We start from the raw sequence: 16,082 nt of genomic DNA, 5'->3' as shown, positions 1-16,082 counted from the left end.
GCACTTTTACTGGAGACGGAACTCTTACGGTTGAGCACTGAGTGCTCAGCTGGAGTCCTTTAACGGTAGACTTTCCATGAAGGAATGTGGCATTGAACAATTATATCTCTGAATTGAAGATAAAAATGACAATTCCCCATACTCAGGAAATGGACGTGCGGAAACGTGGACGCCTGTCCTAGTCAGTCGGGCACATGGCACCTTCTTTGTGTTTGTATAAACGTGTTGGGCCACTATAGATCCACTGAGTTGCTGTCAACCAGTAACGGAGGAACCTCAATTAAAACGATACGACATAGGAGCATAATTAGGCCATCGAGTCTGCTGGCCATTTTATCTCTGTTCGATTGTCCTCTCAGCTCCATCTCCCGCCGTCTGCCGGCATACCTTCATGCTTTCAATAATGAATAATTATTCAAACTGTCTTAAATTGACTAGAGTAAATTAAGTTAATTTTCTTAAATAAACATTTACCAGAATGTTACCTGGCTTTCGTCACCTAAGTTACAGAGAAAGGTTGAACAAAGTGGGTCTTTATTCTTTGGAACGTAGAAGGCTGAGGGAGACTTGTTAGAGGTTTTTAAAATTTTGAGGGGGTTAGATAGAGTTGACGTAGATAGGCTTTTTCCATTGATAGTGGGAGAGATTCAAACAAGAGGACATGAGTTGAGAATTAAAGGGCAAACGTTTAGGGGTAACATGAGGGGGGGCTTCTTTACTCAGACCGTGGTAGCTGTGTGGAACGAGCTTCCAGCAGAAGTCGCTGAAGCGGGTTCGATGTTGTGGTTTAAAGTTACATTGGACAGCGATATGGACAGGAAAGGAATGGAGGGTTATGGGCTGACTGCAGGTCAATGGGACGAGGTGAGTGTAAGAGTTCGGTACGGACTCGAAGGGCCCAGATGGCCTGTTTGCGTGCTGTAATTGTTATATGGTTATATGGTTATATAAATGCACCGAATGGATGATCCTCACGTCTGCCTGTGGCTTGGAATTCCGCAGATTCACCAAGCTCTGGCGAAGAAAATACCTCCTCGTCGCCTTTATAAATCAAGCCTCTCTTTCAGGCTGTGCCTCTGATCCTAGACTCCCCTAAATTAGGAAACATTCTCTTCACACCAACTCTGTCATGACCTTTCACCATCCGAAAACTTTCCAAATGGTCACCCCTCTTTATTTTGAATTCCAGCGGTACTGACCAGAGTCTTCAAACGGTCTTCATATGACCATCCATTCAAACCTGGAATCATTTTAGTGAACCTCCTTTACAATATTCACTCATACTTTGATCCCAACCTGCTCACAACTCTCCAAATGTGGCCGCGCAGTTCCTTATTAAACTTACAATTACACCCCTGAATTAATATTGTATTGTAATTAATAGGTGAAGAGAAACTACACATAATGTCTGAACAGCGAGTGTGTGATGGGACGATATGGAAAGTGCTTCACTATGTGTCTGACCCGGGAGTGTGTGATGGGACGGTGCGGGGGAGCTTCACTCTGTGTCTGACCCGGGAGTGTGTGATGGGACGGTGTGGAGGGAGGTTCACTCTGTGTCTGACCCCGGGAGTGGGTAATGGGAGGGTGTGGAGGGAGTTTCGCTCTGTGCCTGGCCCCGCGAGTGCGTGATGGAACGGTGTGGAAAGAGCTTCACTGTGTTTTTGACCCCGGGAATGAATGATACGTCTGTGTGGAGGAGGTTCACTCTCTCTCTCTCTCTGACCCTAGGACTGTGGAATGGGAGGCTGTACAGGGAGTTTTGCACTGTTTCTGGCCCAGTGAGTGTGTGATGGGACGGGGTGGCATGGATTGGAAAATAGAAGACCGGGTGAGATTTGGGGTCATGAAAGTTTTTGAGGAGAGAATCGGTTGGGGTATTAGTTTGGGGATTGATAAAGGCTGCAAGAAGGGAATAGGCAATGAGTTTACTTTGGGGACTGGCGCAGGATGTAGGAACGTTGCGTACAGTGGGATTAATTTAGAGACTGATACCTGTTGCGAGAGGGAGTGAGCAGGGGGATTATTTTGAGGACTGACAAGTTTTGTGGGGAGAGTGGGGAAATTGCGAGGATTTGCAGGACAGAGCAAGGAGTGCGGGGAGAGAGAGTGGGACAGTTAAATTTGTTTAGGGACTCACACAGGACTGTGGGGAGGAAATGTGTCACTGCGACAACATGTGGAGAGAGTGAGGCACTGGGACTAATTTGGAGAAAACATTTCTATGGGAAGAGTGTTGGACATTGGATTAATTTGGCAACCGACACGGGCTGTTGGTGGAGAGTGTGCGGTTGATTAAATGTGGGTAGTGACATGTGTCTGGGAAGAGAGTGGGAAGTGAAAGTGTGCTGGTGATGACACAGATCTATAGGGAGAAGGTTGAATGTGAGATTATTTTGGGGACGGACACGGGGCCGTGGGTAGAGAGTGGAGCTGTGTGGCACGTTTGGGAACTGACACAAGTTACGGGAGAGAGTGAGGCAATGGGAATTATTTGGGGATTGACACAGATTTGCGGAGAGGGAATGTATCGGTGGGAATAATTTGGGCATTGACAGAGGTCTGTGGGATAAAGGTAGGAAGTGGGAGTGTTTTGGTTTCTGACAGGTCTGTAGGGAGATGGCTGGGCAGTGGGATTATTTCGGGGACTGGAACGAGGCTGCGGGGTGAGAGTGGGAAGTGCGAATATTTTGGGGCCCGACGCGGGACTGAGCGGAGAGAGTGAGGCAGTAGGTGTACATTGCGGATTTACAGTGATCTGTGGGGTGAGAGTGGCGGGTGTGAGTATTTTAGGGTATAAATCAGGCCTGTTCAGATAGTGAAACAGTGGGAGTATTTTGGCGACTGACATGGGGCCTTGGGGAGATAGTGCCGCTATGGGGGTATTCTGGGGAATGGCAGGGGACTGTGGAAAGAAAGTGGGGTACTGTGATTATTCTATTGTCTGAATAATAGGTTGGTGCGAAGAGTGTGGTACAAGGGATTAATTTGGGGACTGATGCAGGGATGCAAGGAGAAATTGGGTCAGTGGGAGTATTCTGGAGACTGACACAGGACTGTGCTGGGGCGTTGTGGGCTGCAAGGAGAGAGTGGGTCAGTGAGAGTTTTCCGGAGACTGACACAGGACTGTGCTGGGACGTTGGGCTAGTGGGAGGTTTTGGGGCCTGCCACAGGTCAATGGTAAGGGAGCGTGTCAGTGATTTTGGAGACTGACACAGGGTTGTCCCTTATGAAGTTGCTTACCCCTCATTGACAGGAAAGTGGCCTCTGATGTCCTGTACAAAATGAACGCTGGGAAGTTCGAATGCAGTGAATGTAAATCCGGATAGCTTCAGAGTCGCAGTAACGATCAGCACCGTTTCATCTGTGAGAAGCCTGCACCTTTGTACTCGGATATTTTTGATAAGATGCAGGATCTCTGACCACAGACCAAGGGGCCGACTTCAATCAAATGACAACACCCACTTTTTCCCCCATCTTTCTTCCCAACTCTCAGTACTGCATCCCCTCTGTCCCTCGCTCCATGCTATTCTCCTATTTCTTTCTATCGCACTCTTACTCTCTATTCCGCCTTCTCTTTACCGTTGTCCATCTAAACACTCGCTCTCTCTCATCCTGATCCCCTCCCACATCATCTACTACATCCCCATTTTCCTTCTCCTCGCTCTCTTGCCTCCTTTCTCCCCAGCTCTTCTCCCTTCTCTTCATAATCTCTGCCCCCCGTTTCCCTACTCCCTCTCCACCCCTCTCTCCCCAACCCACCCGTTCATGCATCTACCCCCACTCCCACTACCTCTTCTCCTTTCAGCTACTCTCAACTCAGTCTTCTCTAGACGCCAGCCCCGTGGAAACAGAGTGCATGCATTCGCTTTCTGTCGCACCAGAACTCAGTCCCTCGTGTTTTCCACTGAATCAGCGTCTGCTTTGTAAGCTGTGACTTCTACCACCTGAGATTTGACCTTTTGAACCAACAGTGGGGAGCAAATATGTAAAATGCGCAATGATAACACATAACGCTAAAACGTCGAGTTGGTGCTCATTCATACAAGAATATGATGGCGGAGGAGAAGGAGGTGTTCCTGAATCTTTGTGTTTTCAGACTCCTGTGCCTCTTCCCCGTTGGTAGAAATGAACGGGGAGCTTGTCCTGGGGTGAGTGGCCTCTGTGATGGGTGCCGCCTTCCTCACTACTGACTCTTTGGACAATCCAGCCTGTTGGTCAACAAAGCTTTTCAGTGCCCTACCGGGTACACCATCGGAACCCGATGCCTAGCGAGGGTTCACCCGCCTGAAGGAAAATTCAGCCTTCAAGACAGAGGTCAAAAAAGAGAAGTAGGCGAGCAGGGCGGAACAATATGCCCCTCTCCGACATCTTGTTCAAATGCAAGGTGAAATCCCAACTAGCGTACAAAAGCAGCTGCACCCCTCCACGTCTCCGCCATCTCCTCCCTCGCCGACACCTTAAACGTTTTACGACACCCCATCCCTGCCGTAAAATTCTCCCCATCTCCGTGACTCGCTCCCTCCTCTGCACCGCTACCCATGTCAGACACTGCTTTATCCCCTACACTCGCCCTATAAATCCATCTCTCTCTTCACAACTCCCCGGTCTAGTCAACCTATCCCTTCCTCTCACCCTTGCCCGTCTCCATGACACCCTCGCTCTTCTCCACACCGCCAGTCTCTGTCACCACCAGGAGTCACTGCACCCTTCCCTGTCTCCATCGGCCTCTTCATCCCCGACAACTCCCCTTGTCGTCAATCATCCTTCCCCCAGCGGCCAACCTCGTCACCGGCAGCTACGTCATCCCCTAAACCCCGCCCCGTTTCCGTCACCAAATTCCTCTTCTATAAAACCCGTCTCCATCAGCGATTCGTCCCCTACACCCCTCGTTGTCTACGTTATCGTGTCCTTCCCAAACGTATTTTCCCCGTCTCCCTGACCCACTGCATTCCCTACAGCCATACAGGGGTCCATCAACCCTCTCCGTCTTCCACACTCCTCCCTCTCTGTGTACGTATGATTGTGGGAAGGAAGTGGGGCAGGTGACGTCAAACACCCCCACCCTACCCGACCCCAGCTCCGCATATCGATCTCTCGGTTCTGTGCCTCTGCACTGTTCGGTGTGGACAGGTCGTTCGTTTGTTTTGATACAACATCCTCCCAGTGATTGCTGTCTCACCGCTACGTCCCTGCTCCCATCAACACCATCCTGCCCGTTTTTCAATTCTCTCCTCTTCCCTGCACATCATCGGAACACAAACACACGCATAATCGCCGAGTCCGGCACACAGTTCAAGACTATTGGAACGGCTGATTGCTGGGGATTGGTGTCTCTGGCACTGAGTATGGTTCTGTCGCTCAGTAGGGAATAGGGGGTGAGATGATGGAAAGGTGACAAGCTGTAGCGATAGGGTTTTCTTTGTTGCAGGAACAGAAAAGTGGTTCTGTAAACGACAACGAGAATACTCGCTGCTAAGTGGTCGTTATTGGTACCAGTAATATCGGTAGGAAGAGGGAGGCAGTTCTGTAAAGTTGTGCATGTGCAGGTGTTGCAGAACTAGAAAGAAAATCAAATTAACATGAGGCTAAAGAGTTGGTATCGGAACGAAGGCTTCAGATACGTGGATCATTGGGCTCTCCGCACTGGAAGGAGCGACCTCTACAGGACGAGACGGTTTCATTCAATTCAGTTTATGTTTAATTGTAATTTCGTCATACATGCATAACCATGAATACACCCAGGACCAAGCTGCAAAACACAATACCAAGAGTCGCACACGACACAAAGCACAAATAATATAGAAAAAAAAACAGTGCGATCCTACGTACTTTGAATGCCTCCGAAATCGACAATTGACATGGTAATGACAAAACATAGTAATGAGATAAAAATTGGTGAAGTCAATGTTACTGAAAATATTGGTAAAAGTTCTGTTCCTGGACTTTTGAATGAACCACTTCTGAGGTTTGGATTGGTTTTCCGAACTTTGACCCTGCTTGCAGGACAAAGGCCTGCTGAGGAAGTATGTGCCACTCTGTTGAATTTTGTTTCGACCTTTGGAGGTAAACACCTTCAAGGTTATGATGTTGTTCAAGTTTGGGGTGTGGAAAGACACATTTTGAAGTGTTTTTGTGACGAGGAGGAACAATCGGTAGATGTTGCTATGGAGACAGGTATGAAGAAAAGTCGTAGGAATAAGATAGATGGATTATTTGCTCTCTTCCATAACATAAACATCGTAGTTATAAGTCTGGTGATCGTGCAAAGTTTAGTAAAGAGTGGGGGGAAGTTGACAGCTCTCCAAGACAAGGTTGATTTAACAGTTCAACTAATGATCAAGCTGCTGCTAATGATCCAGACAGAGGGACTGATGTTTACCCTGCCCGTGTGGTAACTCAAAGCATGTTTAGAAAGTCTGCTGAGGCCCATGATAGCAACACCAGGGGTGTAAAGTACGATGATGTGTCACAGACTTTTCTACCTTCCGCATTCCAGCGGGACTTAGAGGGTAGTAAAGCTGATGAGAGTAAGGCTGATGAGAAAGGCTTGTCCTAATCGAGGAAGGAATTTATGGAGGAACAGAATAAAGATTTTGAAATGGTAGCTTTAAGGAGACAGTTCTCACCAAACAACTGGTTCAGAGAGAGTCAGTGGGATATTATCTCAAAGCTGGGGTGTTAATGAGGAAATGGAGACCAGACACCGGGCCTGCAAGTGAGGACAGGGCTACTGTGCATCAGGTAGTAGTTCCAATGGTTTACAGGCCTGAAATTTAAAAGCTGGCCCATCGTATGCCTTCAGGTGGACATTTTGCAGAATGTTCAAATTAAAATAGAACACTTGTTTGATAGGATGGCACCAGTGAGTACAATTGTGAAGAGAAATGGAGTCGTGAAGGCTGGAAATGAGGTGGAAATTCATTTATTAAGCTCCTTTCTTGCTACCCGATATTCCTCAATAGAGCGATCAGATCCTTGCTTCCTGAACCTCATTATGCTACCTTCTTCCACCCGACTAGATTCTCCATCTCACTTGACACCCATCGTTTCTTCACCCTACCGTTCTTTATCTTCCTTACCGGGACAAATTTATCCCTAACATCTTGCACGATATCCCTAAACATCGACCATATGTCCACACTGCATTTCCCTGCAAAAGCATCATCCCAATTCACACCCGCAAGTGCTAGCCTTATAGCCTCATAATTTTCCCTTTCCCAATTAAAAATCTTTCTGTCCTCTCTGATTTCCCATGATAATGTTAAAGGCCAGGGCGCGGTGGTCACTGTTCCCCAGATGCTCACCCACTGAGATATTTGTGACCTGAGCCCGTTCGTTACATATTACAAGATCTAGTATGGCATTCCCCCAAGTCCGTTTGTCGACATACTCTAACGGGAATCCGTCCTGGACACACTTATCAAACTCTACCCTGTCTATGCCATTGGAACTAACCAGGTGCCCATCAATATTAGGGAAGTTAAAGTCATTAAATTTAATAACGTTATTTTTGCACCTTTCTAAAATGTGCCTCCCAATCTGCTCTTTGGTATCTCTGCTGCTACCAGGGGGCCAATAGCACCCTTTCAATAGAGTAACTGTTCCCTTCCTGTTCCTGACTTCCACCCATACTGACTCAAAAGAGGATCCTGCTACATTACCCACTCTTTTTGTCTGTCTAATAGTATCCCTGGCCAGTAATGCTATCCCTCCTCCACATTCCCCCCACCCCTCTCTATCCCTTTGAAAGCACTGAAATCCAGGAATATTGAGAATCCATTCCTGCCCTGCTGCCAGCCAAGCCTCTGTAATGGCCACTAATTCATATTTCCATGTATGTGGCCAAGCTCACAGTTCATTACCTTTGCTCCTGATGCTTTTTGCATTGAAGTACACGCAGTTTAGCCCTTCTGCCTTACTAACTTTACACCCTTTATTCTGTTTCTCTATCGTTAAAGCCCCTGTATACGTTAGATCCGGATTTACTCCATGCACTATACTTGCAGTTCTCGGATGACCTTTATCCTCCTCCCTCTCACTATCTTCTCTAACACTTTGGTTCCCCTCCCGCTGTAAATCCAGTAGAACGTGCCCGGATCAGCACTTGCAAAGCTTCCCACAAGGATGTTAGTCCCCCTCCAGTTCAGGTGCAAACCATCCCGTCGGAGAAGGTCCCACTTTCCCTGGAACAAGTCTCAATTGTACAGAAACTTGGGGCCCTCCCTCCTGCACCACCTCCTTAGCCATCGAAAATTTAAAAAAAAAAAGGAGAAAAGTAATACTGGAGTGAAGTGAAGCGAAGAAAATTACAGTGTAAAGAGAGAAAGTTGACATGACTTTAAAAGCCCATTGAGTGTAAAAGCACTTTATCTGAATGTCCCTAGTTTTCCAAATAAAGTCAGTGAACTTGTGGCACAAATCAGTACAAAGGCTGTGATTAAGACGCCATTATAGAAAAGTGGTTGCAGGGTGGAGAGGATTGCAAATTAAATAACCAAGTATATCAGCCAATACAGAAGGATAGGCAGAAAGGTTAAGGATGTCGGGTCGCACGCTTCATTAATGATGAGATCAGGGCGATTGTGAGAGACGATATAAGAGCTAAGGGGCAGAATATTGAATCCATCTGGGTGGAGATAACGAATAGTAACGGGAAAAATCACTGGTGTGAGTCGTCACTTGGCCACGGAATAACATCATTACAGTGTCACAGGCAAGAAACAGGGGAACATCTGAGGCATGTAAGATTGGAACAGCAGATGTCTTGGGGGACTTTAACTCGCACAATCAATTTGCTCGAGGCAGTCCTGAGGAGGACTTCATAGACTGCAGCCGTGATGGCTTTTCTGGAAGAGCATGTTATTTAACTGACAAGGGCACGTTCATCCAGGTTCGGCACACAAATTGCCTGGAGTATGGAGAGGTGTTACTTTCCATTTGAGACTCAGACTGACAATTATTGCCTCCCACATTCCTTCGTGGAATATCTGTAGTTAAAAGACTCGTGTGAACACTCAGTGCTCAACCGCAGGAGACCCATTTCCTCCTGGGTTTCCTTATTGTCCTCTGGTTATTTCTAGTCTGAGTCTGACTCTGCAGGTACCTTTACCGGCGTCCATATCTCTGTCGTTATAGAGGGGATTACAACGTTAGGAGTTTGAGGAGATGTTGTCTGTCATTGAAAACTCGCGAATGTCTCAGGTTGTACGGCGGTGAGCATTCTGGTCAGTCACATGGCCGCCTGGTGTGGAGGCTGCAACGCAGAGGGTCGCCAGAGGCTGAAGACGTTTCTAGATCAATCAGCTCCATCACGGGCACAACCCTCCCCTCCATCGGGAACATGTTCAAGAGGAACCGCATCCATTACTGAGGACCCTCACCACCCGGGAAATGCCCTGTCATCATTAGTACTATCGGGGAGGTAGTACACGAGCCTGACGGCCCGCACTCAACGATTTAAAACAAGTTACTTCCCTTCCACCATCAGATTACTAAACGCTTCCTGAATCCATGATCACCCTCGATATTCAGCTATTTGCTGTTTTTATTAATTTTTTGGAACTTACATTAAATTTGAATATTTCCGCACAACTAATTGTGCAGATGATCAACTCTCAGGTGGTGTCAGTCACAGACAACAGATCAGACCGTGATTGCGGTTACAAATATGCGCTGCAGACAGACAGGACATGTGGCACGCTGCTCGTCACTGAGTATAGGATTCGGGAGGTCACATTGCAGTTGTACAAGACATTGGTGAGGCCACACTTGGAGTACTGCATTTGGTTCGGGTCGCCCTGCTATCGGAAAGATGAACCGGAAAGAGTGCAGAGGGAGACTTACGAGGATGTTGCCAGGATTCGAGTGGCTGAGTTGTGGAGACTGGGCTGGCGTGAGGAGATTATTCTTTGGAGAGCACGCATGACATTATAGAGGTGGATAAAACCCCGAGGGGCATAGATAGAGTGAGCGCGCACAGTCCTTTACCCCAGGGTCGGGTATCTGTGAATTAGAGTGCACAGGAGTGAGGTGAGAGTGGGTGGAGAGGAGGGGGAGGGATAACTCTGAAGGAGGGGTGGAGAGCGGTGCAGGGAGGGGAGAAGAGTGGGAGAGATGTCGAGAAAGAAGGAGATTGATGGGGAAAGAGGAATGTAGGAGAGTGTTGGGGGAATGAGATGCGAGTAGTGGAGGAGAATGGTTGGGGACGGACAGATTAGGGGAAGATGGAATTTGAGGATTAGGTGGATAAGAGAGGGGAAGAGAGACGGGGGAGAAAAAAAAAACGGATTGCAATGTGTTTCAAGTTGGCCCTATGGACTGTTCACAGAGATTCTGGATCTTTTCAGAAATATCCGTGCACGAATGTGCACTCTTCTCGCAGATGAAACGGTGTTGACGATTGCAATAGACCCTCCATTCTTCCGAGTCGCAGCTACGACAGAAGAGCGTCCCATTGTAATCCTTGTACATAAAACGAGAAGTCACTTCCCTGTCAAAGGAGGTTAAACAATTTCAACAGGGTCAAAACAGCTCAAGCAGACCACCCGAAACCGCCACAAAATTAATCCTCTGACCCACTTTCCACACAGCCCCGCATCTATCCCGAGACTAATCCCCATGACCCAGTTTCTCCCCACAGACCCGCATCACTCCCCAAATTGTTGTCATTTCCCCACGCTCTCCCCCACAGCCATGTAACAGAATCCAATCTACTATCGCTCACTCCCCACATCACCGGTGCGTCACCAAACTAATCCCACTGCCCACTTCCCAAGTCACAGGCCAGTAACGACCTGAATCTCACCCGGCCTCGCAATTTCCAGTCCAGTATGTTTCGTATTCAAGGACGAGAGCTTTGGAAACAGCATTCTGCGAAATTAAACTTAATTAATTAATGTTTTTAAAGGAGCCTCCCACAATGCCTGAACCCATGAGTGTGGGATGGGACGATATGGAAGGAGTTTCAATCTGTGTCTGACCACGGGAGTGTGTTATGTGACCGTGCGGAGTGAGCTTCAAACTGTGTGTGAGCCAGGGAGTGTGCGAAGGAACGGCGTTAAGGGTTCTTCACGGTGTGTGACTCTGGGAATGTCTGATGGGACGATGTGGAAGGAGTTTCACACTGTGTCTCACACCAAGACTGTGTGGTGGGATGGTGTACAGGGAGGACAACTGTGTGTCTCACCCCAGGAGATCTTGATTATTGAAATTTCTTCTCATGATAAGACATACCTTTTCCTCGTTTGAATTTATTTCGAGCAGACTTGCATCAAATTCTGAACAATGTTTTTTCGCACCATCATAAGATTTTATAAACGTGGATATAAAATAACACCGATCTTCACTTTTGCTCCAGTCCTGAAGACACGTTTGATCTGCAACTCAGGAACAAGAAACCGTGAATCTCCCTCCATAGATCCCGTTGCATTGACTGGGATAAGAAAAAGTCAACCCCTCTCCACACCGTTCAAATGCAAACTCCCGGGATGAGACACAGAGTGAAGCTCCCTCCACACCGTGCCATCATACACTCCCTGGGTCAGACACACAGTGAATCTTCTCCACACCGTCCCATCACACACTCCCGGGGTCAGACACACAGTGAAGCTCCCTCCACACCGTCCCATCACACAGTCCCGGGGTCAGACACACAGTGAATCTTCTCCACACCGTCCCATCATACACTCCCTGGGTCAGACACAGAGTGAATCTTCTCCACACCGTCCCATAACACACTGCCGTGTTCAGACCCAGAATGAAGATCCCTCCATATCGTCCCATCACACACTCCCGGTGTCAGCCATAGAGTGAAGCTCCTTTCACACCGTCCCATCACACACACCTGGGTCCAGACACAGAGTGAAGTTCTCTCCATACCGTCCCATCACACACTCCCAGGGTCAGACACACAAAGTGAATCTCCCTCCACACCGGCTCATCACACACTTCTGGGATCAGACAGAGAGCGAAGCTCTCTTCTTCTGAGCTATCACAGAGATTCGATGTCAAACGCAGAGTGAAGCTCATTTTGCATGAGCTCTTCACTCAGTCAGCGTCAGACGCACGAAGAAGTTATACCCGTCTTGCAGCATCATGCAGTATCATGCACTCCCGGGGTTAGACAGTAGGTGTCACTGTTTCCACAATGTCCCATCACACTTTCCAAAGTCAGACACAAAGGGAAACTATTTCCACTCCGTCCCGTCACACACTCCCGGGGTCAATCAGTAGATGTCGCTCCTACCACATGGTCCCATCACACTTTCCAGTGTCAGATACACAGTGGAGCTTCCTACACACTGTCCATCACACCGTCCCAGGATCAGACACAGAATGAAACTCACACCACACTGTTCTATCTCACACTCCCGGGGTAAAAGATGGAGTGAATCTCTCCCCTACTTCCCTGCCCCTCTCTCACCCCCTGTGATATGGAGCAGGGGAAACGGGCGATGTCATCTCACCTCTTATCCTGGTGAGATTTTGGCAAATCTGAGCATTGGTTTTGGTGATGGTTCTGTTGTTCGTTTAGAGCTGATTGAATTGATGATGGAGATCGGTGTGTATTTCATTCAGGGCTGAGAGATCGGAGTTGAGGACGGAGATGTTGTTTTCGAGGATGGAGCGAATGCTGTTGAAGACGGAAAGATTCTTCAGACAGGTTCTCTGGGAGCGATCCAGGAGGGACTTCTCCGATGTAAAATGAAATAAAACACTTTCAACCCCATCTCACCGTGGTCAGACACAGTCTGATGCTCCTTCTTCCCCGTCACCTCACACAACACAGGGGTCAGATACACAAGAAGCTCCCTCCGCACCGTCCTATCACACACTCCCGGTACCAGACACAGAGCGGAATTCTATCCTGGCAAGCGTCACCATTCCCGTTGGCAGACACACCCACCCCCACCCCCACGCACTCACCTCCCAACCTCCATCGCCATAGCTTACCATCACACGCACACAGCGTCAAACACATAGTTCCATCACCCCATCATACACACCCGACATGAGAGAAGTGTCACGCACCGGTCCGCTGACGCCGTGCTTCTGTTGATTTCCTTTTCCCCGTGTTTTGCCTGGCTCCTTGATTGAAGGAGCTGATCCTCATTCGAACCGGCAGCATAAATCTGTCTCTCTACGGACCCATCACTCACACCAGAGCTCAGACACAGAGTGAGTCTCCCTCCACTCCTTCCCATCACACACACCCGGGAACTGACACAGAGTGAAGCTCCCTCCATACAGTCCATTCATACCTTCCCGAAATCAGATACAGAGTGAAACTACTTCGTCATCACAAGCACCCGGTCCAGTGAAAGAGTAGAACTCCCTGCACGCCATCCAATCACACATTTTCTGACGGGTCAGAAACAAATTGGGTTTCTGTCCACAATGTCCCGTCACTCATTCTTGGGAACAGAGGAAGAATGAAGCTCTTGTCTCCAGTTCGCATCATATCCTCCGGGTGACACATACAGAGTGAGGCTCCTTCCACACTGTCCCATCGAAAACACACGGATTCAGCTTCAGACAGAAGTTTTCTCTCCAACACACTATCACACACACACTCTCTGCTTGTGTCAGACCTGGAGTAGAGTGGAACACCATCTAGGCACGCGTCACTGTTCCCGCTGTCAGACACACACATGACTCCACTAGCAAACGCACATCACACACCCCCGAGACTATCAACGTGTAAATCTACCCCCTTATGTCCCATCACAAACTCCCTGGCGGCTCACAGAGCGCAGCATTCTCTGAATAGTCCCATCACACACTACTGTGTTCATACATAAATCGAAGCTCCGGCCTCATCCTCCCATGGCACACTCACGGGGTCAGACTTCCTCCACAACATCCAATCGCACAATCCTTGTCACATAGAATCAAGCAACACGCATCAACGTTGATGGTGAACGCAGCAGGCCAGGCAGCATCTCTAGGAAGAGGTACTGTCTACGTTTCGGGCCGCGACCCTTCGTCAGGACTAACTGAAAGAAGAGCTAGTAGGAGATTTGAAAGTGGGAGGGGGAGGGGGGATCCAAAATGATGGGAGAAGACAGGAGGGGGTGGGATGGAGCCAAGAGCTGGACAGGTGATTAGCAAAAGGGATATGAGAGGATCATGGGACAGGAAGCCCAGGGAGAAGGAAAGGGGGGAGGGAGAAAAAACAGATAGATAGAAGGCCACATCGGGAGCACCGGAATCAGTATATTACCCCAGCCGACTCACAGGTGAAGTGTCGCTTCATCTGGAAGGACTGTCTGGGGCCCTGAATGGTGGTAAGGGAGGAAGTGTAAGGGCATGTGTAGCACTTGTTACGCTTACAAGGAGAAGTGCCAGGAGGGAGATCAGTGGGGAGGGATGGGAGGACGAATGGACAAGGGAGTCGTGTAGGGAGCGTCCCTGCGGAAAGCAGGGGTGGGGCGGGGGTGGGGCGGAGATCTGCTTAGTGGTGGGATCCCGTTGGAGGTGGCGGAAGTTACAGGGAATTATATGTTGGACCCGGAGACTGGTGGGCTGGTAGGTGAGGACCAGGGGAATCCTATTCCTAGTCGGGTGGCGGGAAGATGGAGTGAGAGCAGATGTGTGTGAAATGGGAGAGATGCGTTTGAGAAAAGAGTTGATGATGGAGGAAGGGAAGCCCCTTTCTTTAAAAAAGGAAGACATCTCCCTCGTCCTGGAATGAAAAGCCTCATCCCGAGAGCAGATGCGGCGGAGACGGAGGAATTGCGAGAATGGGATGGAATTTTTGCAAGATACAGGGTGAGAAGAGGAATAGTCCAGATAGCTGTGAGAGTCAGTACTCTTATAGTAGACATCAGTTTCCAAAGATAGAGACAGAAAGATTTAGAAAGGGAAGGAAGGTGTCCCCCTCGCCCTCCCATTTTCTGATCTCTTACTAGCTTTTCCTTCAGTTAGTCCTGACGAACGGTCTCGCCCGAAACGTCGACTGTACCTCTTCCTAGAGATGCTTCCTGGCCTGCTGCGTTCACCAGCAACTGTGACGTGTGTTGCTTGAATTTCCAGCATCTGCAGAATTCCTCCTGTTCACATAAAATGGCCGTCCCTCTGCACAGTCTCATCACTTACTCCTGGAGTCAAGACACAGAGGGAAGCTCCATCCGCACTGTCCCATCACACACTACCGGATTCAGACACAAAGTGAAGCTCCCTCTGCACCGTCCCATCACACACGCCCGGAGTCAGACACAGACTGAAGCTGTCTCCCCAGGATCCCATCACACACTCGCGGATTTAGTCACAGAGTGAAGCCCCCGCTGCAACGTTCCATCACTCACTCCCGGATTCAGACACAGAGTGAACCCCCCGCCTCACCGTCCCGTCACACACTCCAGGTTTCAGACTGAAACTCTCTCTCCACGGTGCCATACCACTATTCAGGAGTCAAGCATGGGGGGAAGCTCTCTGGCCCCTGCTCAGTCACACAAACCGCCTGTCAGACACGGAGTGAAGCGGGATACATACTGTCACATCAGAGATTCCCGGAGTCAGAAATAGGGTGAAGCTGTAATGTTATGACTTCCGATCCCGTGGTTAGACACGGAGTGAATCCACCACCACAACATCCCGTCGCACACTAGTGGGTTCAGGGATAAGGTGAAACTTCCTCCACGCAACACCATCTCACACTCACCGGTCCAACACAGAGGGAATCTCCCTCCATACCATCTCTTCACACATTCCCGATGTCAAGCACAGTGTGACGTTTCCTCTCATATGCCTGCCCTGTGATGCGGAACGGGTTAAAGAGGGGGATAATGCCTCACCTCTTCTGCTGGACAGAAGTTCACAGATTTGAGACTTGGTTTTGTTGACAGATCTGAACTTCGTTTCGATCTCGTTGATCTTGGATTGAAGGGTTGAGTTTAACGCACGGTAGTTTCGGTCGAGGGTGAACTTAGACTTGGCAATCTGTGACACTGAGAGAGATGGTAAAGGATGGTGAGCGATTACAGTGACAGTTGAGTCAGCATCACCGTACGAGCGGGTCACACAGAGTGTTGTGTCAGTGTCACGGTGAAGGGTGTCATAGTGAGAGGCGTCGGCTTGTC

At 48.8% G+C, this 16,082-nt stretch overlaps 1 protein-coding gene across 4 annotated transcripts in view; it reads right to left on the bottom strand.

Moving 5' to 3' along the window:
• Positions 1–9,626: 9,626 nt before the first annotated feature.
• LOC140207292 (uncharacterized) overlaps positions 9,627–16,082 on the bottom strand; it is a 32,582-nt gene continuing 26,126 nt past the window's right edge. For 3 of the 4 annotated variants that reach the window (XM_072275774.1, XM_072275775.1, XM_072275776.1), the window contains 4 exons: positions 15,798–15,950; positions 11,236–11,378; positions 10,808–10,872; positions 9,627–10,492 (listed from right to left, as the gene is read on the bottom strand). In XM_072275774.1, coding sequence (XP_072131875.1) covers positions 10,303–10,492; positions 10,808–10,872; positions 11,236–11,378; positions 15,798–15,950 — 551 coding nt within the window. In that variant the 3' untranslated portion in view covers positions 9,627–10,302. Of the gene's footprint in view, positions 10,493–10,807; positions 10,873–11,235; positions 11,379–12,467; positions 12,635–15,797; positions 15,951–16,082 lie in introns of those variants that run through there. The other variant, XR_011888548.1, reaches the window with a different exon arrangement.

This window comes from Mobula birostris, chromosome 13 (genome assembly GCF_030028105.1).
Source record: "Mobula birostris isolate sMobBir1 chromosome 13, sMobBir1.hap1, whole genome shotgun sequence".
In the NCBI taxonomy this organism is placed as follows: Eukaryota; Metazoa; Chordata; class Chondrichthyes; order Myliobatiformes; family Myliobatidae; genus Mobula; species Mobula birostris.
This window is presented reverse-complemented; position numbering and strand designations above follow the sequence as displayed.